The sequence below is a fragment of the Mus caroli genome, unplaced genomic scaffold, assembly GCF_978045245.1.
Source record: "Mus caroli unplaced genomic scaffold, Mus_caroli_1 scaffold_18, whole genome shotgun sequence".
In the NCBI taxonomy this organism is placed as follows: Eukaryota; Metazoa; Chordata; class Mammalia; order Rodentia; family Muridae; genus Mus; species Mus caroli.
In genome coordinates this window covers 44,632,343-44,660,308 of record NW_028227273.1, presented here as the reverse complement: position 1 = coordinate 44,660,308, position 27,966 = coordinate 44,632,343, and the positions used below count along the sequence as shown (strand labels likewise).

At 44.1% G+C, this 27,966-nt stretch overlaps 1 protein-coding gene across 1 annotated transcript in view; it reads right to left on the bottom strand.

Moving 5' to 3' along the window:
- Positions 1-27,966, bottom strand: part of Rftn1 (raftlin, lipid raft linker 1) — a 193,737-nt gene that overhangs the window by 100,568 nt on the left and 65,203 nt on the right. Inside the window, exon 3 of the mRNA XM_021149367.2 lies at positions 8,576-8,762. Coding sequence (XP_021005026.1) covers positions 8,576-8,762 — 187 coding nt within the window. The remainder of the gene's footprint in view (positions 1-8,575; positions 8,763-27,966) is intronic.

Genomic DNA, 27,966 nt, shown 5'->3' with positions numbered 1-27,966 from the left:
CACACCGGAAAGGGTGTTGTTCCTGGGGACCCGGGAAATAAGAAGAATAAATTAGAGTAGGCTGGGTGATAGTGAGAAGGAGCTCCCGGGGGCTGTGAAGGGGCAGCAGACAGTTAATCAGGTTTGACACATACCTTGGGAAGCTGAGGAACCAGTGGGCACCCTTCCTATTTCTGAATCCACAATAATGAACTCCACTAAACAGACACCTACTTATTTATTCTCTGCTCAGATTGCAGAATCAAGCTTCTAGCTTCCTGGGTTTCTCTGCTGTCTGGAAACAAGCCCGCTGCTGTGGCTTCCCGTCAGAGTAACACCTGTCAATCACCATCAAGCCCACATCGACTCTCTCTTCCCCACGTGTGATTCTAACAATCAGCGAGCTCCACGCTGATCCCCAAGCCTCGAGTGCGAACATTTTCTAGGGCACAGTCTGGTAGACGCTTTCGCCCTCTGCGCATTTCCCTTGATTATGAAGCCTCTTTCCAGAAGCCCTATAATTCTCCCAAGAGTCGGAGTAATTGGTAAAAATTAGAGATGAAGGAACATGGAGTCCACTTAAAGGGGACACTTGCAGCTATAATTTTTTAAAAGAATTTTCCTTTTAGTTCCAATATAATTCTGCACTTTTCCAATTTTGCCCTTTTCAAATGCCAAAGAAAATGTTCCTGTTATCTTGTGGGCCATGAAAAAGGCAATGTAATGCATTCATGCTCCACTTAAGGTCTACAAAGCAGTCCCTTCCTGTGAAGGGCATCCTTTAGATGTTTCTTTTAAAAACCAAAAAAGAATACACAAACACTCCTGCTGCAAATCACTGCTATTCTTGCCTATGAAAGGTGTGTGTGTGTGTATGAGTGTGTGTGTGCATGTGTGTATGGATGTATATATTCTGTTATCTTCAGTCCATACTATGCAGCTGTATTATCAAGATATCATCTCACTATTGGCAAATAACAAGCCAAATACTGAGCAGTCTGTAATTGACTTATTATTAATTGATTTATTTTTTTTAGTGAAGAATTGTAGCTAAATTCCAAGGCATGACTTTAATATTTGAATCTTTTTAAGATTGTTATGATTTTTCTATTTCATGTATTGAGTGTTGCTCCTGTACGTATATAAGATTCCAGAAGAGGGTGCTGGATCTCCGTGGAATTAGAGTTAGGGATGGTTTGGAGCAGGCATGGGAGAGACTGGGAACTAACCCTGGCTCTTCTCCAGGAGCAGCAAGGACTTTTAACTACTGAGCCGTCACTCCAGCCCCTTTTGTTCTTTAGAAAACAACAACAAAAGGTTTATTTTTGAGTTTTTATTTAAGTGCACATGTACTGTATGCCACATGTGTATAGGTACCCCTGCACATCCAAAGAGGGTGCCAGATCCCCTGAAACTGGAGTTACAAGTGGTTGAAGGTCACTCAACATGGGTGCTGGAATCGAATACGTGTCCTTTGGAATAACAGTAAAAATCTACTTAACCACTGAGCCATCTCTCTAGCTCTGAGGGCACAGTTTTATCAGACTCTATTTAATGAGTCCTGGTGCTCCAAGGAGTGATAAGACTCCAGAGATGGAGGAAGATTCAGCAAGGATGAAGGGAGAAGCCAACAGGGAACGTACCACCCCTGGTTTCTGAAAACTCCAAAGTCTACAGTGTCTGAAAGGGGGAACAAACCCCCACAAGGTATATCTCAGCTAGGGTTTCTAGTGCTGTGAAGAGACAACATGGCCACAGCAACTCTTATAAAGAACAACTTAATTGGGGCTGGCTCACAGTTTCATAGGATTAGTCCATTATTGTCATGGTGGCGTGCAGACAGACATGGTACCCGAGAAGGAACTGAGAGTTCTACATCTTGATCTGCAGGCCGCAGAAGACTGGGCTACTCTGGCTGTGCCTGAGCATATGAGACCTCCAAGCCCATCCCCATAGTGACACAGTTCCCCCAACAAGGCCACGCCTAATAGTGTCTGTCACTCCCTATGCCACAAGCATTCAAACACATGAATCTATGGGGACAAATTCCTACTCAAATCACCAAAAGGTACATGTTCAACATACTATAGTAACATAGGGCAGAAATCTCCATGGACGCAAGACAGTAGCCAGAGGGACGTGTTAAAGGTAGCATTCGAAAAAGAAAGGTTTTCATATAAAAATCCAAACTTCTGGATTTTCATGGAGATCAAGAAGGGTACAAGAGATGATATGACAGCACAGAGCAAGGCACTAGGTCTCTCCTCATTTGGATGACCTGGCCCCTGTAGGCATCTGTATTGGCAAGCCTTGTCTTAGACAGACAGAAGGGACTCCAGAATTTTAGACTCTGCCTCAAGAGGAGAAACGATGAGGAATAAGGGGTTGAACATTTACTGAGATTTCTTTTCCTGGAAACTGAGCAACAAAAAGCCATAGGAACAGCCTTTCTCAGCATCACTTGACCCTGGGTGGCAGGGTTGGCTCATCGGAAATCTGTGGTGCTCCTAAGTACTTGGGAGGACGGCTTGCCAATGGGGTCTGAGAGGAAAACTGCCTCAGATTCCATACATGGTTGATTCAGAATGTAACTGCTCACTATCCATCTCAGCAGTGAACTGCACTTTCACGAAGGACCCTTGCAGTAATCTGGCAGAGTGGGGGCATGGCAGCCTTGGCTGGGCCAGCGACGGAGCAGGATCCAGTCAGCCTTGTCCCAGCTCCAGTCTCCAGCCTCTTCTGCCTCTTCCTCTTCTCTGTGGTCTACACTCTGCCTTCACACACTTCAGGCTGTCCTGAAGCAGGCTCCTTGCCTGAAAGGTCCTATCCCCTATGGCTGTCCCTGTCCAAATCTACCCATCTCTCCAGAGACAGAGCTAATGAAGAACTCTGGGCTTCCATTTCAAAGTGGCTCCCCCTGACAAAATCCTGGGGAAGATGCAAACCAAGACCTACCTGCCATTTTGACACCACCACATTTGTGCATACAGTTGAAAGCTCATGCAAGGAAAGTTTCTTAAGACCTAGTAGGAACTTCCTTAGAATCATTGTTAGCCAGTAAAATGACACAACACACTTTTATCTTTAAAATTCAATTTCTAAGGGTGTTTGCAACATAAAACAACGTTAATTATCTTAGTCAACAGACAGATGGGCCACAGAATGGTCTCCAAGGGAAGAAGGGAGTTCCCATAGATGCCTTTCTACTGACAAGCACTGCACCGCCCTGGAGAGGATTGCATGGTAAAACCAAACCAGCTTAGCTTTCCCAAAGGCAGGGAAACTACAGTCCAATCTAGTCCCAAAGGAAAGCACACTGGCCATGTAGAAGCACTTGGCAGTACCGTGTTTCATGGAAACTTGAAAAACTTACCCATTTAGACTAGGTGCATGCTGAGCTGTCTGCATCAAGTTTAGCTCCCCTGTGAGCTTCATAACCGCAGGCCAGAAGGCAAATGCCTACCAAAAGCCCAGTCCTTGTTCCACGTTAGGTACAACTCTCAGAAACCTGAGCCCAAGTAGCTTCATCAGTGATGAAAACCCTATCCATACAATGAAGTAGCTCAGAACGAGCCCTGCTTATGGACTAAACAATACAGTGGCTGGGATCCGGAGCATCCTAGTACATTTCTGCATCCACCATTGTAACAACACAAAACATGACACATCAACAACCAACTTCTCTTAGCCTTGAAGTTTTAAAATCTTTGGCAACTCACTCCAGGAGAACTGCACAGAAGAAGAAAAAAAAGGAGGTAACTTCACTACACTTAGAATTCAGACAAAATGTAACTATATCGTTCTGTAAAGAAAAAAAAAAAAAGGAAACGCTAAGTGGTTTTAAGAAAGGATCAAGGGAGAGAGGTACCGTCTTCTCACTTATTCAAGATCACATGTTCAGCTATTCATGCTGGAGTCACTTTGTCCAGCAAGGGCTTCAACTGGATCCACTACACTCAGCTCAAGAACGATTGGCACAGGTGCGCAGTTTGAGCTGCCATGTTGAAATGGAATGGTAGTTAACATGAGTTTGAAAAGAAAAGAGCTGAAAATGTTTTTGCAGTTTTGAGTGAAATCTGTCAAAAGTTGGTGTTCGGGGGCCACTGTCACTAGGCTGAGCATGGCCTTTAGGGGGACTTGGCAATGATTTTCATTTGTAGAGATGTTCTCCAGTTACCTACATGGTGCTACAGAGCATTTCCACATGAGACTTAAATAAATCTTCCCATCTCATGCTCAATATTCCCATGTGCCCAGAAATGACATCCAGGGCCCAGCAAGAGGGATCAGCAGGTAAAGGCTGCCAAGTCAGTAACTTGAGTTTGAGTCCTGGGATCCACACCATGGAAGGAGAGAACCCACTCCTTCAAACTTTCTCCCCTCCATGTGTGCTAATACACAGACATATATACACAAAATAATAAAGACAAAATCATTTTAGATCTAAGGAAATAAGTCCCAGGTTAAAATATAAGTTCTCTTTTAGCAGGAGGGTGACAAGAGAGATACGTCATGAGAATTTTATCAACCATACTGTTGGTTCCTGGGAAGCAAGCACTATATCTAACTCAGTCCTCTACTCCCCCACCAGGGAATAAAGTCTTAAGGAGACCTTGCAACCCCCTGTTTTATCATTCTTTGCAGGTAATCTGTTTTACAAACCTAGTGGTTTGTGGCAACCCTGCTGGGTAGGCCCACCTACTAACATCTTTTCCTAACAGTTTAGATAATCATTAGCATCTTTTAGCAATAAACTACCTTTTAAACTGAGGTGTGTGCCTTAAAAAAAAAGAAGAAGAATGTAACGTAATCTAAACTTACTAAGAATATTTATTGCCCAGTGTATAGAGAGCTGGTATATGCACTAGGAAGCAATAAAAAGTGACTTGCTTTATTTGTGATGTCTGTTTGTCACAATGGCCCAGACATAAACAAACAACATCTATGGTAATCTCACAACGTTAGTAGGTATCTGTGGATGGATGGATGGATGGATGGATGGATGGATGGATGGATGGATGGATGGATGGATGGATAGATGGGCAGATGGGCGGATGGATGAATGATGGATGGATGGATGAATGGATGGATGGATATAAGCTTGAATCAAGTTGTTTTTTCTCTTTATATCACTGCATTCCCCAAAGTCCACTTGGTTGCCAAAAACTTTGTGTTCTCCTACCAAGTTTAAAGTAGTCGTTCTTCTGTGGTGGTTCTAGCCAGTCTACTTCACTTGTCCAACCAGTAAAGCAGATAGATTGTTCTGCTAAATCTCCTTCAGTGTGCCTACTTGGGAAATATTAACTAGGCACTCATTCCTTTTTCTAGAGCTAAATAGTTTCACTTAACAGTATTTATGGCTGTCAGACGTTGGCAGTCTTGGCTAAAAGTGTTGCCTTATCTGTTCATATTAAAAATTAATCACGTAAGCTTTCTTCTGTTTTTATTTCTTCAACTACCTGCTGATACAGCTTCGGGGGCTTCTGTTTGCTTGCTTGCAGTTGTGTGGTGGTTGGTGGTGGGTTCTTGTTGCAGAGACATACTGTTACTGCATTGGCCAGGAAAGGAAAGCACCTTTGAGAGTATTTCTTATATTGACCGTGCTTTAGCCGTCAGCCTCCTCCTGCCCAACAGCATCCAGGATGAAACTGGGAGATCCACTGGCCATGTTTCCTTTGGTACAGTATCAGATTTTTGCAGCTTTCTTTAAAAAAAAAAATCAGTTCCAAGGACTCAACACAAAGTTAATGGAGATGTCTGTGTCTCTTGTATCAGGAGATGGAGTGTATCAGAGCCAGTGATACAGTACACTGTGCATTCCAGGTCAGAGAGTGACTCCAGCCAAGGAGGCTGTCATCCTCTTCCATGGAAAACCCTCCCACACACCAGTGCTTTGACCTTAAAAACCTTATTTTCTCCTGCCCTGTCTAATCCCCTGTCTAACCCCTGGCTCTCCTGGCTGGCCTGTAAGGACTGAACAGTGGCACTCTCACCCAGCTCACCAACGTGCCTTGCAAACTGTATGTTACAAACTTCTCACTGTGCCAATTATACAATGGCAGGTTCAGAACATTCCACTCATGCTCCCTGACACTCTACCACTTCCAGCGACCTCACACAACCTACAATATGGTCCCTCCAGCCAGGAGCCTTGGGCCCTCCTTTACTTTTCTCTGTACCCAAAGCTGTCCCAGAAAGAAGAGCAGAAAACCCTAACAGTGTGGGTAAGAGATAAGAATGAGTCAGGTCTTCTCCATTCTTGTGAATGAGCATGAGCTCAGAGTGTGAGCTCAGCATGGCGTGAGCATCACTTGGGACCACACTGGGGATGCAGCCTCCCAGGCCCGACTGCAGACCTGCTGACTCATGATGCTCTTTAACAGCACCGCTACACGATCGGCAGACAGGTTAGTTTGAGGATGGAACTCTGGATGCAGGCGGAAGAAGAGACACATCTTCATATGTGTCAGTGTGTTTGTAACATACATAGTTCATTCAACTCCTGTGCTGTCATCACCTCCCACAGCAGAACATAAAGAGAATACCCTTGAAATCTGATGCCAGGGGCTTGTCTCCTCTCAACACCATGACAAAAGACCAGCATAATAAACAACTTCACTGGTACCTTAGGCTGTGCTTCCTGCAACACATATTAACACACGGTGAGCCTGTTTTGTTTTATTTCCTTTCAAACTAATAATGATTTTCCCCGATAGCTATTGGATAAAAAGGGAGGAGAGTTAGAAATGAGAGGACCTCCCCTAAGATCATCTGAGGCAAGAACACGGGCATGGGAGATGGTTTCCTGGTGTGACAGGGCAAAGGTTCCTTCATCTTGTCTCAGTGAATGAGCCCTCCTTTTTCTACGCCTGCTGAGTAAGTTCTAGAAACCTGGGATTGAAATCCCACAGCTATCTGCATGGTTTTGGCTTCTGTTGAGCTGCTTGCTTGCTTTACTGCCCGCTGCAACTGCCAAGCAGGATGTAGTTTTTCTGCATCTTTGTCTTTAAAAGCTCCCTGTTGAGCCTGCTCTGTGAGAAGAGTTTCTTCTCAGGCAGTTGCTGGTGGCTTAATACAGGCTCAATTTAAACTTTGGTCATGCTGCATGGTGACTGGGGCTTTACCCTGAAAAACTAGGAATGAATCGGGATTTCCATTTCATGAGCCAATGAAGCAGACAAGATTATAGTTATCACATGTGACATACAAGGAACGCTCAGTTAACATAAGCCGTTGCCGTTATGTGCACACCCTGTGTCTGTGTGAATTAATACCACCATGGACCGCAGAATAATTTCCTCATGTGATTATATTGGATATTGATCCATGGCTAACAGACACAAAGAAACCAAGACGTGTAGAAAGCAGACACCACAAAGTGTCATCACACAAACAACACTGTGACCCAGGACTGTCACAACAAGAAGCATCACCTGGTAAGCCAACTATGCAATCCATCTTGGCATGTCACTTCAGGCTCCACAGGTGGCCTTTGTGAATACACTAGGTCAGTGTTGTGTCTGCTGCAAAGACTTACACAAAGATGAACACAGCTTGCTTACCCTTTCCTTTAAAACACAAGCCTTGTTGCCTATTTTTTTCCCCGAGATAGCTGGCCAGAGGGTAGATGCCGTTTCCGTTCTCAGACTTAGCTTCTTTACTGACATGTTCATTAAGCTAGCCTGGGACTCTCTATGTAGCTGAGGCTAGACCTTCAACTCTTGCTCTTTGCCTTCTCCTTCTAAGTGATGGGAATCACAGGTCTCCACCATCACGCCCAGCTTCAAAGTTCATTATTATAAAAGCAGCTAGATCTACTGTACTTTCTGCTTCTATCATTATTTGTTAAGCATTTAAAATGAGTAATTGCTCTTTTTGAAAGATGAAGCCTGTCTCTTTTCCCACTCAGGCATAAGTCAAGATGCAAAAGTAACACTCAATTGGACAAATCACACTGAAAAACACACTCAGACCATCTTGTCTTCAAAGTTAAAATCAAGACCAGCTCAGTGCGAGTATTGGGAGCAGAGTGGAAGGTGGAGGGTGGGGGTGGGAGATAGGATGTGGGAGATAGAAAACGGGAGGTGAGAGATAGGAGGTGGGTGTGGGAGACAGGAGGTGGGGGTGAGAAGGTCTGCCCTTCAGAGATAATTGACAGAACATCTGGCAGGTTCTGATTTGTGAAGTATTCCTAAACTTTGGAGGGAAACATTGACCTTGTATAAAGCCTCTAATGAAATGTTTCCAGCCATGGATTTTCAGATTAATGGCTTTATTATATTTTTACTTGCTGTATGATTCTGGAAGCACACTTCTGCAGAGAAGACATTGTTCTGGCTAAGTTTTGCTCATAAATTAAAAGGAGGGGGGTATGAGCTTGAATTCTACTTGCAGTCAGATATGGCATTTGCTTCACACCACAGCATGTCACAGAACTTCTTATCCTTTTTGGCTTACCCAGTCACAATGCAGGGCCTTAGGGACAGCATGCAAATCCACCCATCCTCCCTCCCCACTCGACGGATGCCCTCTATGGATCTATCCAGATGCCTTCGTCTCCACATGTCAGGATGCGAATGGGTGCTGGGTCCCTTACCTGTTGGTTTTCTTGACCAGGATAGCCCGAAAGATGTGTTCCAGGAGGATCTTCTCTTGCCTGCGTGTTGGCTGCACAAATGGGTGCAGGGCGGCCAGTGAGAAGCCTTGCTGGTACAGCTCCAGGAGCTGGTCAGGCAGGTCCCGCAGAGAGGCTAACCTTGTGGCTGAGGATCTCGGCAGCTCCGCTAGGAACAGGGAGAAAAGGAGGCCATCAGAGACCCATCGCCACAATCCTCCAAACCATGACTATGTCCCTCTTCCTTGGGACTCATGAGTACATTCTGGGTCACTTCTTTCCAGACAAGCCTTCCACAGACTTTATAAGCTTTCTCACACTTCATCCAGCCTATTTATTAATATGAGCAGGGTAGACAAGGTCAAAATTCATGTGCGTAGAAAATCTATGTGCAAGCACTCAGCCGTCTCCCTAGAGGCAATGACTGTGACCTATTTTTAGATATGCATTGACAATTGCTAATTTATCTACGATAGGCCCACTTATCTATCCCCTTTTATATAAATATCAGAATAACCTTATATACCCATTCTATGTTGCTTCAAAGTATTCCATAAGAAAAGGATATTGTTAGGCTGGACATGGTGTTCACACTTGGTTTGCTCTGGTTTAATGACACAAGGAATCACTCTGTAGACCAACACTCAGTGATCCCCCTGCCTCAGGTTCCTAGGTGCACAGAGCACTTCCTGCTTTATTTTTTGTAGATCTATTCACGTGTTACATTAGTGATTTTAAAGCTTTCCTTTCTTCATAGCTTTAATAAGAGTATCATCCCTACATGATTTCACATGCACGCGCATGTGCGCGTGCACACACACACACACACACACACACACACATATATATATATATATATATATATATATATATATATATATATATATCACATTTAGAAAATGCATGCTTATCATCCCTGCACTGTGGAAGCTGAGGCAGAGGAGTTGTGAATCCAAGGTAAGTATGGGGCACATAGTGAGACCACACCTCAAAAGAAACAAGCCAAAGGCATGACTGTGCTGAGTTACAGACAGTCATGGGCTCTGATAGCGCCAGACTTCTTCGTTCATAAAGAAGTAAAGAATTACTTCTCTCTATAAAACCTTCTCTTCCCATGCCCTGGAAAATCTCATAATAAAAGGAAAGGAAAGAGAAAACGATCCCTGTGTGGTGCCATCTATACTTCCTATGCAATCCATGGCTTCTCTTATTAAACCTTCCTTATTCAAACTGTGCCTATGAGCTGTGGGAACTCTGCCCAGTTTTTATTGGATTATTGACCAATTTTCCACCTGGTCCACAAGAACAATCATAGAGAATTTAGTTCTTGATGATACAGGTTGCAAGTGTGTCTCTTATCAATTCAATACTTCCCTTTTGACTTTGCAAAAGTTGAGTTTCATATGTTATTATAGCAAAAAGATGTTGGAATATATAACTTTTCTGTTAATGCTTTATAAGGTATCACATTTTTGCATGTAAATCTTAAATATATTTCAGGTTTACTTTGCAAAGCATACACTATGAATTCAATCCCCTGAAGGTTACCTACTTTTCCTTATTGATTTGAGAGGCGATTTTTCACTTAAATGAATAGAGTTGTTTGTGACTGTAACAAATTAACTCGTTTGCATTAAACTCTCGTCCACCACCCTAGCTTCATATGTATGTTTTGGGTCTGTTTCCTGAACTTTTTCTTTGTGTTTAATTTCTAAACCTCCTTTAATGTCTTTTTCAAAATCATTTTTAAAAAATCAACTAACCAAGTTCCCCCTTCATTCTCTTAAAAAGGTGTTGATGTTTTTATTGAATCATATTCAAACTGTAGCTCAAGCAAGAGCATTAAAACCGCGCGGTTTCCACCGTGCTGCTAGTTGCTATCCACAACAGCCCAGTGCCATTTTGATTTACTTGAGTTGTATTTTTGGTCCCTTGAGAGCATATTAAAATTTTGTCACATGGATATTATATATTTATCAAGTTTTACTCCTAGTCATTTTGTATTCTTGTTTCTATAGAGTATCAGATTCTCTGGCTTCAGCTCCAAAATGTCCCGCTGGGGAGGCAGACAGGCTCATGCCAGCTGATGGAGTGAATCTCTGTGAGGGTAAGGTGCATTAGTCTCCTAGTGCATGGACGCTCTGTGCAGGATCTCCACCATTTGGAGCACTCCTAGTGGACACACAGAAAGAGCACATGTGACAAGGCAGTCACCAAGTCACCCCAGAAGCAAGTAGCACAGAGCTACTATCAATGGAGGGCCACCTCTCACTGTGGGGCATCTACATGGGTCCTGACAAGGATACCCTGTAAGACACTGTCCTTGACTTTCCAGATTGTTCCTTAGGGACACCATGGACATCTCAGGTTCCTCCTCCCTCTGCATAACATCTCCAGGGCATGACACTGTAAGCAGTATGTACCCCCCACCCCCCGGCAGCCCTGCTGCATCCGTACTCCAGGAATAGACTCCTCAGCTTACTCTCCTGACACCTAATCTGCTGTGACACACTTGGGACTCATGCAGCGCACAACAGTCAGTGACTTCACCTCACACTCAACTACTTAACAAGACCCCAACTTCAGCCTGGAATAAATGATTCAGGACACGAGCAGTCAACTTGTAAGACGGGACCTGATCTAAGCTGAACATCGGCATGCCCCCTCTGTTCTAGGTACCATACAGCATAGCACAGGCTGATTCCTGCTGGTTTTTCACGTTTGCAGGAGCAGAGCCTCAGCTTTGAGATTTTAACATGTACCAAAAAATCTTGCACTGCGTAGCTCAAGCTGGCCCCAGCCTTACTATGTAGCCCAGGCTAATGGTGAGTTTATGGTGGTCCTTCTATCTCAGTTGTCCAAGTTCTGGGTTGCTCAAAGGAGCCACCAATACATAGATGGTCTTACTCACCCCACACTGCCCTCCCTCATCCCCCCTCTCTCTGGTTCTTCTCCATCCCCTTGCTCCCTGGTCCTCTTCCATTCCCCAAATATTTCCTTCTATCTACTATTTGTTCTGCTTCCTCCCTTCCTTTGGACTCTCCCTTCTCCTTTCACACACAGTCCCTTTCTATTTTCATGTAAATCTCTCTTCTTCTTCTTCTTCTTCTTCTTCTTCTTCTTCTTCTTCTTCTTCTTCTTCTCCTCCTCCTCCTCCTCCTCCTCTCTCTCTCTCTCTCTCTCTCTCTCTCTCTCTCTCTCTCTCTCTCTCTCTCTCTCTCTCTCTCCCCACCCACCCTCCCTCCCTCCCTCCCTCTCTTTCTCCAGATTCCACTTATATGAGAAAAAATATACTGTTTATCCTTCTGAGTCATGGTGGGGTTTGCTTATTAATAGAACAATCTCCGATTTCCAGCTGCACCCATTTCCCAGAACTTCCAGTTCATTTGAGAAGTCACAAATCATAATACTGACCTTTGAATTTTCAACCCCTATGACTCAAAAGTCGAGACGTGATGGGCTTGAGAGTCTAGCTGGGGCATTTGACAATGTAGGCTATGGATGCCCTTCCTCCTTTCTTCCTTCTGTCCCCACACCGCTGACACTCAGTATGCCCATCAGTGAGGACAGGGCATGGCAAGGATGCCGAGGGAAGCCTATCTGGCTACTCTCACAGAGCATCACGGACACCCGTGGCTGATATACCTGTCTCTCAAGTCCTTCCTGCTCTTCACCCATAGGGAGAAAGCTTAGAACCACATAGTTATATTCAAATCTCATTGGAAATCCAGTGTTTCCCTGAGTGATTGCCAAGATTAGTCTTTTCTCACATCACGTCTCTGATGAAAAGTATTTAGAGCTGTTCAATGGACGGAAGGTCTCTTAAAATAAGCAATGCTTTCCTTATAAATAAATTCACCATCATTCCAAGAGTTAAGAAAAGGAATGAAAACATGTGCAATCCTAGCCCACAAAACCACAAATTTCTCAACACTCCTGGGACATAGTCGACTCTGCTTTTGTTATGACTGTGTTTTGGTTTAGCCAAACATTCTGCAGCCCATTTCCCCCCTGGAAATGAAGCTCTTCAGGCATCTTCAGAGGAACTTAAGCAATGCCCTGCTTGTTCAGAACAATCCACTAAGCTCTCCAACACAGAAAGGAAATCTCGACACACAGCCCTGCTCCCTTCCCTTGGCCCCTTCACACAGCAGCAGGAACGACACCTATTATTCTGTCCAGCCATCATTTGTGACTTTAACCTAATTATTTCCAAGTCTGACTTTGCTTTTCTAATTACACTCGCTAATGGATCTGTCAATACCAAAGAGCCTGGTGTGAGGGAGAAGCCACCACCCCTAGCAATTTCTCTCACAGGTAAAGCTGATAATCACACTGTTCACCCAAAGCTTTTTTAAATATATAAATTCCTTTAAGACTGCTATTTCTATAACATCAATCTGCCCGAGCTTTGTAGTAGATCCAATTTGGTGAAACACTAAAATCAATCATTTCTCAATGTGAAGCATTTTCAATGTGCACAGACGGAATAAGAATTCAATTTTTTAAACACTATTTGTGGCCCTTGGCTGCAATAGGTGTCATTTTGAAATTTCTGGAACAAGTTAAGACTTTCATTAGAAGGTTCTTTAAATTCAGATTTCCATTTAAAAATCCAAGCTTCTAAAAGTGAAGAAAGGGAAGGAGGGAGTGGGGTAGAGAAGTGGGAGGGAGAGGGGAGGTTGGTAAGGAATGGCACACCAGCCAAGTCTGAACCACTCAAATATCCTTCCATTCTCAAATCCTTACAACTCCAGGCCCGTCAGCTAGACAGGCTGGAAACCAAGAAGCTCTGTATATTACAGACTGTTAAACAGAAAGTTTTGGACTTTGGATCCATAGCTCCAACTGTAATATCGAATAAGAACCAAGAAATTCATGGCTCAGAGAGATACATGCTCTATAAAATAAACAACCAAAACTCTACTGACGTAGCACTAGAAAGATGTCATGGAAGACTCGGTAGATGGTAACCAAGTCACCCCAGCTGAGAGGCTGGGCCTGGCAAGGATAATGGATTGCCTTTTAAATTAATTTCAAGGCTTCATCTCAAAGTGACAAAGATGAAACAACACACAGGTACATACAGACAAACACACAGATATACATACACACACACACAGAGACACATAAACACACAAACACACACACATGCCATGAACGCACACGTTATTACAGTTCTTGATGGCAAACTTGAAAGATACATCAGCTAATTATTACAAGATCCTCACAGTAACTCTTCCTTCTTCTCATTCTTCATTCTGTGCTGGTACAGTTCAAAACAGTAGCTATTAACCCCACATAGTTAAAGTATAAAGATATACCTCAACTACAGAGTGTTTGCCTAACACATGCAGGGCTCTGGGCTCAATCACCAGTAGAAAGAAGGGGGCAGGTGGAGAGGGTATGGGAGAAGGGGAGGAGAGAAGAGAGAAAGCATAATTTTCTTGGGCACGCGAGATGTCTCCAAGGATAAAGGTACCTACTGATGGCCTGAGTTCGATTCCTGGGACTCACATGGTTGAAGGAGAGAACAAACTCCCACAGGTGTCCTCTGAGCTCCACACATGTACCACAACATGCCCATACACATACCACACCCAAATAATTAAATATACTAGTTAAAATGTAACAAAAAGGAATAAAAAAATTTTAAAGATATGTGATTCCAAAGACTTATTATGAAATTAGAACACAAAACTTTTAAGTAAAGAACAAAATAATATTGCTAAAGAACGATAATATTTCAGGTATATTAAGCTAAGAGAAAATATTAATTTTATTTAGTTATTTTATTTAGTTATTTATTTTTGTTTGTTTGTGCACGAACTTGCGCGCTTCCCGCTGGGGTGCTTGTCCAGACTCCCCAGACATGCATTTACAGCATTTATCACAGCCATGAATTATACAAATTATTTGCTGACTCCCTACCCAGCCAATTCCACCACATCAGCAGCTGTGTCAGGCTGGTTCATCCACAAGCAGCCCATCCCACAGTACTGCACAGGCTCATTACCGGCTGTCATTACATTACAGTAAGGTCTTGTCACACACATGCAGTCACTTTGGATATGAACTCTGAAGTCCACACACACACCCTGCACCCCAAGTAGAGCAACCACGGGGGTAAGATGGAAAAAGTCCATAGCTGGTCTTGGAACACTATCAGCAAGTCAACTTGAGGGATGCTTGGAAGCTTTAGAACTTGTAGTGAAATATACAGTAACAGAAACTACTATTGCAAGCATTGTCAAGTAGCATGAAGAACCTTCACGTTGCCGTGCGACCATCACCACCATCACCTCAGGAGGTCTCTCCATCATGGCCACCCTTGCTCCTCAGCTCCCACAAGTGGAAAGGATGGCACATCCCCTCTTGGACATGCGACAGCAGCAGAAACAAATGCTGGGTCAGAATGGAGAAGCTGTTGGGAGTCAGGATCATTCCCAGAGGACCACGGGAAAGTCAGGCTGGTATCGCCAGAAAGACAGGAGAAAAATACAAAAATGCATAGGAATGCAGAGGCCAAGGCTGCATGCAGGCATCTGCGGATCTTCACATCACACAGCAGAATATAGAAACAGGAATTGTCCCAAGAAGAGAGGTGCCCTGGGGGCCAGTACCCCAAGGAGTGTCCTCGGAACCCTGAGAAATGCAGTACTAAGAGCTCAGCATGGTAAGAGAATTGCCCGCTGTGTCTCAATACAGCCCTTAGGAGGCTTTTTATTTTTTAAAATTCTGAACATAAATACACACAATGTACATAACTAGTTTAAAGAATAAAATGTACTCTTTATGGGATTATGGCACCTACTCACAAACAAAGCCCGTTTGTGTGTTATGTTGGTTAAGTTTTGTCAATTTGTCATAACCCTAGCTTATCTGGGAAAAGGAAATTTCAACTGAGGACCTGCCTGGCAGGTGTCTATGGGTCAGCTTCTTGGTAGCTGACTGATACGGGAGAAGGGCCCAGCCCATTGTGGGCAGTGCCATCATCCCTAGGTAGGTGGCCTGGACTGTATAAAAAAGGTAGCCGAGCAAGCCAGGAGCAAAGCAGTAAGCAGTGTTCCTCCTGGTCTCTGCTTCAGTTCCTGCCTCCAGGTTCCTGGCTTGAGCTTGTGCCCTGACATCCCAAGATGGTGGATGGCACATTGTGAGCTGAAATAAAAAGCTGTTCTTTCCCAAGTTAGTTTCGGTCCTGATGTTTATTGCAGCAACAAATGGGGTTGTTCCAATGCCCTCCTCAGACACCCTGCAAGTGCCTACCCATAAGGCCTCCTTCTCCTCGCTGTGGTGCCGAAACAGCTTACATCCTGAGATGCATATCATCACATGCGTGTAAATAGCATGCTTCCATGTAAATATCATTAAAGACTCTGCCAAACTGAGCCAAGTGTGAACAGAACCAGAGAGCTCTCACGCTCCAAAGAAGGCTTCTTCAGCTTTGACTGAACATCACAACAGTCACATGCGGATTCACAATTTGGTACACAGAAACAGCCGATCGCAACAGCCGATCGCACATACCCAAGTGTCTCTGGTTCCCTTAGCCAATCTGCATCCAGAACTGTTAGGAGCATGAGTGCCCCAGAAAGATACATTGTCTCTAGGCAGGAGAAAGGAGCCTGCTGGCAGGATGGAGGGGCCTCCTGCCTGGTGCAGATTCCACACACTGGAGACCACCAGCGACTATGCAAACATCTTTCTGTTTACAAAGGATCCTGAGGCTTTCTGCAACATGGCCTTCTCTCTCCTTCTCCCCTTCTCCCCTTCACCCCAGTGCTCACCAGCCATATGTGGCTTATGTCAATGGTGAGATACAAAAACCGCAAAATAAAAATGATAGTTCAGAGTTTAATACTCCCAAGAAACCTGAATTGTAAAATTTCTAATTTAATAGGAAGACAAAGTGAAATGACAAGTTTTAATGTGCTAGGTTAAATAAAACATGTCATCAATTTGCACATTCTTTTCTTTAAAAAACAAACAAACAAACTTAGAGTCTAAAGTAGCCCAGGGTATCTCTGAATTTGCCCTGTAGCCAAGGCTAGCCTTGAATATCTTATCCTCCTGCCTCTAAATATAGAGTGCTGGAATTACAAGCCTATGCTACTATATGTGGCATGTTCTCCCTTTTTAATGTAGCTACTAGTAAATGTGGTCTGGCATTGACAGTTCAGTCATAGCAGAGATCAGTCACACAGCACATCAGTCACAGAACAGGTGTGTCACACAGCGGGTCAATCACAGAGCAGGTCAGTCACAGAGCAGGTCAGTCACAGAACAGGTGTGTCACAGAACAGGTGTGTCACAGAGCAGGTGTATCATAAAACAGGTCAGTCATAGAACACGTGTGTCACACAACAGGTGTGTCACAGAACAGGTCAGTCACAGAACAGGTGTATCATAGAACAGGTGTGTCACAGAACAGGTGAGTCACAGAACAGGTGAGTCAAAGAACACGTGAGTCACAGAACCTGTGTGTCATGGGACAGGTGTGTCACAGAACAGGTCAGTCACAGAACAGGTGTGTCACAGAACAGGTCGGTCACAGAACAGGTGTGTCACAGAACAGGTGTGTCACAGAACAGGTCGGTCACAGAACAGGTGTGTCACAGAACAGGTGTGTCACAGAACAGGTCAGTCACAGAACAGGTGTGTCACAGAACAGGTCAGTCAAAGAACAGGTGTGTCACAGAACAGGTCGGTCAAAGAACAGGTGTGTCAAAGAACAGGTGTGTCACAGAACAGGTGTGTCACAGAACAGGTCAAAGAACAGGTGTGTCACAGAACAGGTGTGTCACAGAACAGGTCAGTCACAGAACAGGTGAGCCACAGAACAGGTGTGTCACAGAACAGGTGAGTCACAGAATAGGTGTGTCACAGAACAGGTGAGTCACAGAACAGGTGAGTCAAAGAACATGTGAGTCACAGAACCTGTGTGTCATGGGACAGGTGTGTCACAGAACAGGTCAGTCACAGAACAGGTGTGTCACAGAACAGGTCAGTCAAAGAACAGGTGTGTCACAGAACAGGTCAGTCAAAGAACAGGTGTGTCACAGAACAGGTCAGTCAAAGAACAGGTGTGTCACAGAACAAGTGTGTCACAGAACAGGTCAAAGAACAGGTGTGTCACAGAACAGGTCAGTCACAGAACAGGTCAGTCACAGAGCAGGTGTATCATAAAACAGGTCAGTCACAGAACATGTGTGTCACAAAGCAGGTCAATCACAGAACAGATGTGTCACAGAACAGGTGTGTCACAGAGCAGGTATGTCACAGAACAGCTATGTCACAGAGCAGGCCAGTCACAGAGCAGGTGTGTCTGGAACCCCTGGGTTAAATGGATGCATTTTATCATGGTCCATGGAAACATTATTCCCTTTTTTGGCTTTTATTTTTATGGCGCTAATCTAATTCCTTATTAAGTTTCCTTTAGCTGCAGCTTCAAGGAAGGTCACACTCCTTTTTCCCAAAATAAACCCATAACACCATGGAATGGGGAAATGGGAAGAGCTGCCAAAACCTTAACCGGATGGGCCAGAATCAGGAATTCCCGAGTGCCTTCAGCCTTGGCTTTTCACTAGCTGTCCCATTCCAAAGTGGGGGAAACAAAACTTCACCAAGGCCTCTCATTGTTTTGCTCCATGAGCCTTAAGTATCTGCCCTTCAAGATGCTACCAGGGCTCCCCTTTCTAGTCCACCATTATCCTGGGACTCAGCCTCCTGGTACAGACCCAGGGTCCCCCTAGTTTTTCTTTGCCACCCTCCTCGGCCACACCCCCCACCCATCTCTATTCCTTTATGATCCTTTGTCTACCAAACAACTTGTCTCTACCAGGGACCCTACAGCCACCACTTTAACTGGAACCCAGCTAGACTCCCTGTGCCTCTCCGCCCTCCTCCATGCTAGCTTCTCTAGGATACTGCCTGTCTCTCCTTGTTCACCTCATCTCCACAGGACCTGCCTGACACTCAACACTTGTGGTAGAGACCCAAGGTTCCCTAGTCCTTCCTCTTTTTCCTCAGCTGTCCTCGGCTATTCCTTCCAGCCTGTCTTCACTCCCTCCCTATCAGAGACTGCACAGCAGCACACTGGGCTGGGACCCAGGTGGACCACCTGTGCCTCCTTCCTCTCTTCCATTCTACTCTAGAACGAAGCCCGAAGTCCAGCAGTCGTTGCGCAAACACCTCAGTCCATCCTTGCAACCCATCTCCAGTCCTTTGGGACCTTACTACTTGTAATGGCTCATCCTGGATGTCAACTTGACCGCATCTGGAATCAGCTAAAACTTAAGTGGCTGTGCATAGCTGTGAGGGATTAAATTCTTGACTACATCAACTGAGTCAGAAAGACCCACACTAAATCTGGATTATCTGAGGTCAGAAGATGAACTCTAAATCTCAGCCACATCTTCTGGTGGTAGTCTATGTAGAACTTCTGCTTTTTGTCTGTTTGTCCTCACTCTTGATGCCAAGTCCATCAATCCTGCTTCAGAGTCATTCCTTCATTGTCATTAGAAGACACTTACTTGGGATTGTGATGTATATTGACGGCCAGACTGAGACATCCAGTGCTGTGGACTGAACAACTATTGGGTTCTTGGCCTTTCCTTTGGGATACAGCCATTGCTAGTCTAGCTGGACCACTCTGTAAACCACTCTGTTAAACGTGTGTATATGTGTATATGTATATATATATATATATATATATATATATATATATATATATTCACACACACATATACACACATATATGTGTGTGTTGTTTATATACTATATATTTTACATATAAATAGATTTTATATTTATATATCATATATATTATATACTTGTTTTATGTATTTTACATATATTAAATATAATAAATAATATATACCAAATATAAATGCTAAATATAATGATATATAACGTATGTGTTAAATATACATGTGTAATATATGTGTGTGTATATGTATGTATATATATATGTATATATATATATATATATATATATATATGTATTCATTCTATCAGTTCTATTTCTCTAGGGGACACTGACTAATCCACCAGCATCCATGGAAGACATAGGGTAACACCCGTAGGTCTTCCATTCTTTCACTACCACCCTTGTGGAGCTGGAATGACTACTACTCAGAGACCTCTTGGGTCAGTCCCCTTCCCCACCAGCTGGGCTATCTCAAATTCTACCCAACCCCAATGATCTGGACTGCTGGAGTAGTAACCCAGAACTCCAGCCTTAACTTCAATCTGGGACTGTCAGAGCTTGAATCCTAAACCCTAGAGTAGTTATGAAACTCAAGACCACAAATCATTCTGCTCGCTCACAACTTGACAAGACTGAGGTAACAACAACTGAAGAACTGAACACCCACCCAACAAAGATTATCTACTCAAAGAAACACCACAACTGGAGTAGCAACAACCGAAGAACTGAAACCCACCCAACAAAGACATCCACTCCAAGAAACACCACAAACACCATGACTCCAGATAACAGCTGAATAAACACAGTCACGAACAACCTCCTCCAGAAGCCTGCCACCCCTACTGCAACAGACCCCAAGGAAAGCAATTTAGCTGAAGCACAAGACAAGGACTCCAAAATAGCAATTAGGAAATATGTTCAAGGACCTTAAAGAGGATATGAATAAATGTCTTAATGAAGTTCTCAAAAACACAAACAAACAGTCGAATAAAATAATGCAAACATTCCCAGACATGAAAATATAGAGTTTCACAAAGAAATGGGAAAGCCAGGCTGAAATAAGACTGGAAAAAAACCTGGGGAGGTGAGACATAAGGCTCAGAGAACCTCAGCAGCAGACTGAAGTGGAGGAGAGAATTTCAAGTTTGGAAGACAAGGTAGCAGAAATAGCTCAGTCAAAAAAAAAAAAAAAAACAAAAACAAAGTTAAGTCTAATAAAATCCTGGTATAAAACCCTGGAAATCCGGGACACTTTCAAAAGAGCACACCTGGAAATGACAACTATAGAGGGAGAAGAGGCCGAGCTCACGGTCACAGAAAATATTTTAAACCAAACCTCAGAGGAAAATTTCCCCTATCTATAAAGAAATGGATGCCTAATAGGTCTCCAGAATACACAATCAAAACACTAAATGCAAAGAATAAAGAAAGGTTATTAAAAACTGCAAGGGAAAGAGATCAACTCCCATATAAAGGCAGACCCATTAGACTAACACCTGACTTTTGATTAGGGACTAAAAACCAGAAGGTCCTAGACAGACACTCTGCACGTTCTGAAAGAACACACATTCCAGGCCAGACTATCATATCCAGCTAAACTATCACTCAGAAAAGCAAAGGAGAAAGAAAAACATCTCATGATGAGAAACAAAGTTAAAAAAATTGTGTTTCCCAATCCAGCCCTACAGAAGGTGACAGAAGGAAACCTTCAGGCAGGAGAAAAGGTTAAATACACTGAAGAAGAAATAATCCCAGAACAGTAAATCAGTAATATCTGGCCACCCATCAAGGCCCCCCGTTTGCTGTTTTACATGCGTAGTGCTTCCATGCTTTTAATGAGCAAATGAAATCATCACTGACACGGATCTGATGACAGGAGGAGGAAGGGAAATCTAGAGCTGCCTCAGTCTTGTCTACACAGATAAGCATGGCTCCTATCCCATTAGGTGCAAAGGGAGTCAGATGATGTCCTGGCAGCACAGGAACTGGGCCTGTATCCTCAGGCTGCTCTGTGGAAGCCACCAAAGTCATCCGAGTCATTGCTATTAATAGTTCTAATTGTCTCACAAACTATCTCTAGGTCAGACAGAGTCCTATGTCAGGGTGCTGTTCCTTCTGCCTAATTTCAGTCCAGAACTACCCAGCATCTAGAGTTCATGCACAGGTCTTTTGTTCCTCAGTCAAAGCCATGGGTCGTCTGTTCTGGGACCCTTTTTAAAACAGTAGAGTAGGGCCAACAATATGGCTCAGCAGGTGAAGAAGCTTGCTGCCAAGATTGACCACCTGAGTTCAATCCCACATGGTGTAAGGAGGAAACTCCTGCAAGTTGTCCTCTGGCCTCCACACATGTGCCATGACATAAATGAGCCCCCAAATTGATAGATAGATAGATAGATAGATAGATAGATAGATAGATAGATAGATAGATAGTGTAATCAAAATTCTTTTCTAAGCTGAGCTCAAAATGAGCTTAGTTAGATCTTCAGGGCTGAACAATAAACCCTGAAAAGGCATGGTGAGGGGTGGTAGCTTCTTTGTCAGATTCCAACTCTGATAATGGCTTCTGCAATACTTTACAGCAGGGTCTCGAGGAAGAAGGTGACAGGACGCTCTATAAGTAGAATGCAGGAGAGTGAGTTGGATCCAGGAAATGGCACTGTCCTCTAAGAGGAGCCAATATTCAGCAGCCGGAGGCCAGTACATGAAGAGGTAAAAGCATGATAAAAAACACTTAGACCCCACAGAATATAGGGGGAGAGATGGGGTGGCAAGGACAGATGGCAGATGTATCAGGTGGCTAACCACACCCCATGTTTACCTCAAACTCATCCCAGATTTGTAAAATTAAATACACAAAGAGGAAATGTCTCCATGGAGAAGTCAGAATTCAAGCTTGCCCTGTTTCCTCCCTCACCCAGGAAATCCCTTCCTCTCCTGAGAAGGAGGACTCACCTCTGAAGTTCTCTTACCTCTTTAAGCGTATCATAGACACCTCCTTGGAGCCCTTATGCAAGACATTTTAAGTCAAAGAACAAGTCTGTCTTTAGTTATGGCAGAGAAAAAGAGACGTTTACCCCCCAAAAAAATCTGGCCACAAACAGCATAAAGTGAAGCCATCATCAGAAAGGGATCTGGGGACGTCAGCCTCTATTCCTCCAGGACACAGGGCTCTGCCCTTCTCAGAGCTCCCCCATTGCCCCATGATGCAGTCTGATGTCCTCCACGTGTGCTGCCTCAGGTGGCTTCCTCCATCTGACGAATTTCTAATTTCATTAAACAATATAAAATACCAGGGAGGAATTAACGTGTGTCAAGGTGCTCCTGGGACAGGACAAGCACTGGTAAGGACCCCAGAATTACAGCGCAGTGCTTAGCAAATGCTGAGAGACCATCCCGGGCCTGCTTTTCACTGCCTGTTCTACTTTCAAGTCCTTTCTGAAGAAAATGGCTGAGAAGTGAAGGAGACAGCAAGTCAGCTCTGAGATCTTGGTCTGCACCGAACAGTGGCAGTTGGAGCTCCGTGGTTCTGGTCACACCTACTGCTGCAAGCACCTCTTGCGGCACGGCAGAGATGATGCTGTGTTACAGCACCAGTGGGAGCTCTGGCTGGAGAGAAGAGCCTGAGAACCTTCGCCACCGGCAGACAAGCGTGGGAGCCATGCACAACCTTGGTGTTTGCTGCTGAGCAGAGACAGGCTAAGCAACGAAGCCAGCAGAGAGCAAGAAGAAAACCAGGAAGTGAGTGCCGGGGAGATGGCTCAGTGGGTAGTGCCATTACCCCCCCGAGTGTGAAGATCTGAGTTTGAATCCCCAGAATCTATGTAAAAGGCAGACACAGGGGGCATCTCTAGCCTCCCATTTCTATGTCAAGATGAGAGGCAGGAGAATCCCTAGGGGCCACCAGGTCAGCTAGCCTGGTGATATCAGTGATCACTAGTGTATCACTAACAAGTGATCTAGTCTCAAATAAAGTGGAATCACACACACACACACACACACACACACACACACACACACACAAATCAGTGATTATTTTTCAAGGAAGAAAGCCTGAGACGTCTACCACAGGCAAGGTTACTATTGGCATCGGTGAGCAGCCAGGCAGGACAGCTGCCTAGGACGCTCCCAGTTCACTCAGTGGTGTCTGTCTGTCAGAATACCTTGTTCTGTGGTGTTTCTCTTTAAGTCTTACTTGGAGAAATGATGTTAGGAGGAGTCGGGTAGCAAGAACGGTCCATAGCAAGTGAACCCAATCTACTCCCTTCCACTTCACAGAAGTGTGTGAAAATCTTCACCTTAGACACTCAGAGTTCTCAAACGGTAGCATAGAGCCTCCACAAAGGTACTGAGGACAGGAAAACATAGACCACTGATAACAAGTGCACACAGTAACCCCGGAGGCAAGAAAGGAAGGAATATTAACAGTGAAATGGGCCACATGTACAGGTTAGGAATCTCGTGAACACTGGCACACACTCTGTGACTCTCTTTGTAGCAGAGAACACAAACTCCATCATTTGTGGTCCTCAAAGCCCAGGAGGGTTAGCACTGGGGAGGGTCCGGTGCAAAGGACATTGGCACGAAAATTCAAAACTCACAGAGGGCTCTTACAGCTCTCAAATAATCAACTAAGAGTGAAGATAATCTCATCCTGGAGTAATGAGTGCTCATGGCAAGAACACCCTGGTTCAATAGTATTAGACATTAGCTGGTCTGTCAGGATGATAATAAAACAATTTGAGAGACCACGATGCCAAAAAGGAGCGATACAGATTGGGCTCTCCAACCCTGACGGAAATGATAAGATTTTAATCAATTAACCCAGCACCCCCTGTCCCTGTACCCCTTAATCTGCCCTCTTCACAGTTCCTGGGAAGCCACTTACTATTCTGTGATCACAGACAGGAAATGGAAAATCAAAGACGTCTATGGAATGTGGCAGAAACTTCACATTGTAATTCAAGATAGCCTGATTAAGGACACTTAATCGACACACAGCTAATTCTTAAGACCGAGAGGCAGAGTGGGTGTAATGCAAAAGAGTGGAGAACTCAGTTCTAATCACACAGACAAACCTGATCCCAGCATCCTTCTTAAGAAGCCTCCTTCACAATTGCAGGAACGGAGGCTGCTCTATTCAAATGGATGCTCTAGGGATACACAAAAGAGTCTCCACAGAGTGTTAAGGCCCATGACCTCAGGGTCTTGGGAACTACCCTACAAGATCCCAAAGAGATGGCTATCTTCTGCACCAGTTACTTGTCTCTGTATAACACGACATCTGAGTTGAGCAACTTCAGAAGGAAGGGCTTCTTTCCGCACACAGTTCAAGGGTCCAGTCCTTCACAGTGGGGAAGAAGCAGAGAGCAATGGATGCTGCTGCACACCAGTAATTCTAGCACAGGGGGAAGAGGCGGGAGGACCAGCTCAAGGTCATTCTCAGCTCAGACGGAGTTGGAGAAGGACCTGTAATATATGGGACCTTATCTTAAATTAAAAGGGGGAAGGGCTTGGAAGTTCCCCAAGAGTTTGTGTGTATGTCGGGGCTAGAACTTTTGGTATGTATTTTAGAAAATTTTAAACTTTTCAAACAAGAATATCCAAGCGGTGGTTAAACAGCTGCATAGCAATCATATGCCATGAATCTTCTGGAGAAGTCCCACGTGAGAATGAAAGAGGAAACAGACATTTTAGTATGATTTTGAAAACAACTTGGATCTTGGGTGCTTCTGACTGTTCCCAAACCACACGGAAAACCCTCAGGTTTAAAGATGTGGATGGTCGCTGAAAGGGTGAGTCTGCAGTGTGTATATGCACATGTATGTGTACCTGCTAATATGTGTGTGTTCAGTGTGTGTGTGTTTGTGTGCTTGAGTTGTGTCTATGCATCTGTGTGTCTGGGTCTGTGTGTTTCTGTGTGTGTGTGTGTGTTGTTGTTGTTGTTGTTGTCTAGTTGGTTGGTCTGGTTCTTATGGGGTGTTTTGTTTTGTAGCTTAGGTTGTCTTCAACCCCACAATCCTGTATCAGCCTCCAAAATGCTGGCATTATAGGCATGAGCCACTATGCCTGGCTCCCAGAACCATTTCTGTTATTAAAAACCCCTGTGCGGGGAAAAATTCCTGAATAGAACAGTAATGGCTTGTGCTGTAAGATCGAGAATTGACAAGTGGGACCTCATGAAACTACAAAGCTTCTGCAAGGCTAAAGACACCATCAATAAGACAAAAAAACCACCAACAGATTGGGAAAGGATCTTCACCTATCCTAAATCAGATAAGGGACTAATATCCAATATATATAAAGAACTCAAGAAGGTGGACTCCAGAAAGTCAAATAACCCCATTAAAAAATGGGGCTCAGAACTGAACAAAGAATTCTCACCTGAGGAATACCGAATGGCAGAGAAGCACCTGAAAAAATGTTCAACATCCTTAATCATCAGGGAAATGCAAATCAAAACAACCCTGAGATTCCACCTCACACCAGTCAGAATGGCTAAGATCAAAAATTCAGGTGACAGCAGATGCTGGCGAGGATGTGGAGAAAGAGGAACACTCCTCCATTGTTGGTGGGATTGCAAGCTTGTACAACCACTCTGGAAATCAGTCTGGCGGTTCCTCAGAAAATTGGACATAGTACTACCGGAGGATCCAGCAATACCTCTCCTGGGCATATATCCAGAAGATGTCCCAACCGGTAAAAAGGACACATGCTCCACTATGTTCATAGCAGCCCTATTTATAATAGCCAGAAGCTGGAAAGAACCCAGATGTCCCTCAACAGAGGAATGGATACAGAAATTATGGTACATTTACACAATGGAGTACTACTCAGCTATTAAAAAGAATGAATTTATGAAATTCCTAGCCAAATGGATGGACCTGGAGGGCATCATCTTGAGTGAAGTAACACAATCACAAAAGAACTCACACAATATGTATTCATTGATAAGTGGATATTAGCCCAAAACTTAGGATACCCAAGATATAAGATACAATTTGATAAACGCATGAAACTCAAGAAGAATGAAGACCAAAGTGTGGACACTGTGCACCTTCTTAGAATTGGGAACAAAACACCCAGGGAAGGAGTTACAGAGACAAAGTTCGTAGCTGTGATGAAAGGATGGACCATTTAGAGACTGCTGTATCCAGGGATCCGTCCCATAATCAGCTTCTAAACGCTGACACCATTGCATACACTAGCAAGATTTTGCTGAAAGGACCCAAATATAGCTGTCTCTTGTGAGACGATGCCGGGGCCTAGCAAACACAGGAGTGGATGTTCACAGTCAGCTATTGGATGTATCACAGGGCTCCCAATGGAGAAGCTAGAGAAAGTACCCAAGGAGCTAAAGGGATCTGCAACCCTATTGTTGGAACAACATGATGTACTAACCAGAACCCTGGAGCTCTTGTCTCTAGCTGCATATGTATCGAAAGATGGCCTAGTCGGCCATCAATGGAAAGAGAGGCCCATTGGACTTGCAAACTTTATATGCCCCAATATAGGGGAATGCCAGGGCCAAAAGAATGGGAATGGGTGGGTAGGGAAGTGGGGGGCGCTATGGGGGACTTTTGGGATAGTATTGGAAATGTAATTGAGGAAAATATGTAAAAAAAAAAAAAAAAAAAAAAAAAAAAAAACCCTGTGCAGGAGCTGGAGAGAGAAAGATCAGTGGTTAAGAGCACTTGACACTGCTCCTGCAGAGGATCTGAGTTTCTGATTCCTAACATCACACGGTGACTCACAACCATGAATCCAGTTCCATGGGATCCAACACCCTCTTCTGGCTTTCATGGGGGCCAGGTGCACATGTGTGGTCCACATGCATACATGTAGACAAATACTAACACAAATAAAGTAAAAATAGATAAACCACACAGAATTCTACATGCATTAATTGAGAACAGCAGATGCAACAGCTTCAAGAAGTGAATGTAAAACTTTCTAGGAAAATTGGCTCCGACCTTTTACAGATCACTCCACTTGCTTTAGAGCCTCAGCAAGTGCACGTGTGACCAGAGCACATACAAGCTTCCGAAGATAGGGTGTCTGGACAGATGTGTTCCCTTCCACAGATGTTGCAGGCCACCTCCAAGATGCAGCTTAGCTTAGTGACTTAGGGTACAGTCTCTGGTTTTCGGCTTTCCAGGCTCAAGCCCTGGATGACCTCACACACACTAGCTTTGGGGAGGCTGCCTCATCAGTCATCCTTCACCGGAAGAGAATAACAATACATACCTGGCAGCTCCTTTCCAAGCCTGGGGAATAGATGGCTAGGACAAGCTGTGGCCCCAGAAAAGGGCAACTATTAGCATACTTTGTTCATAGTGTACTACAGTGTAGCCAGGTTTCACCACAGTTTTATGCTCAGATTTCAGAACAGTCACTATTGTTGTACTCAGAAAACTATGTATACAGTTTGGTAAAATTATTTTTTTCATGTGTGTATACATGCGTGCATGCCTACATGTTCACATGTTGTCAAGCATGCATGCCTGTCTGCACGTCCACATGTGTGGGGGGGATCAGATGTCTTTCCTTATAGTTCTCCACTTTATTTGCTGAAGCAAGGTTTCTTGCTGAGCTCAGAGCTCAGCAATCCAGCTATTCTAGCTAGCCAGCTTGCCCCAGATATGCTCTGCCTCTATTTCCTGTGTGG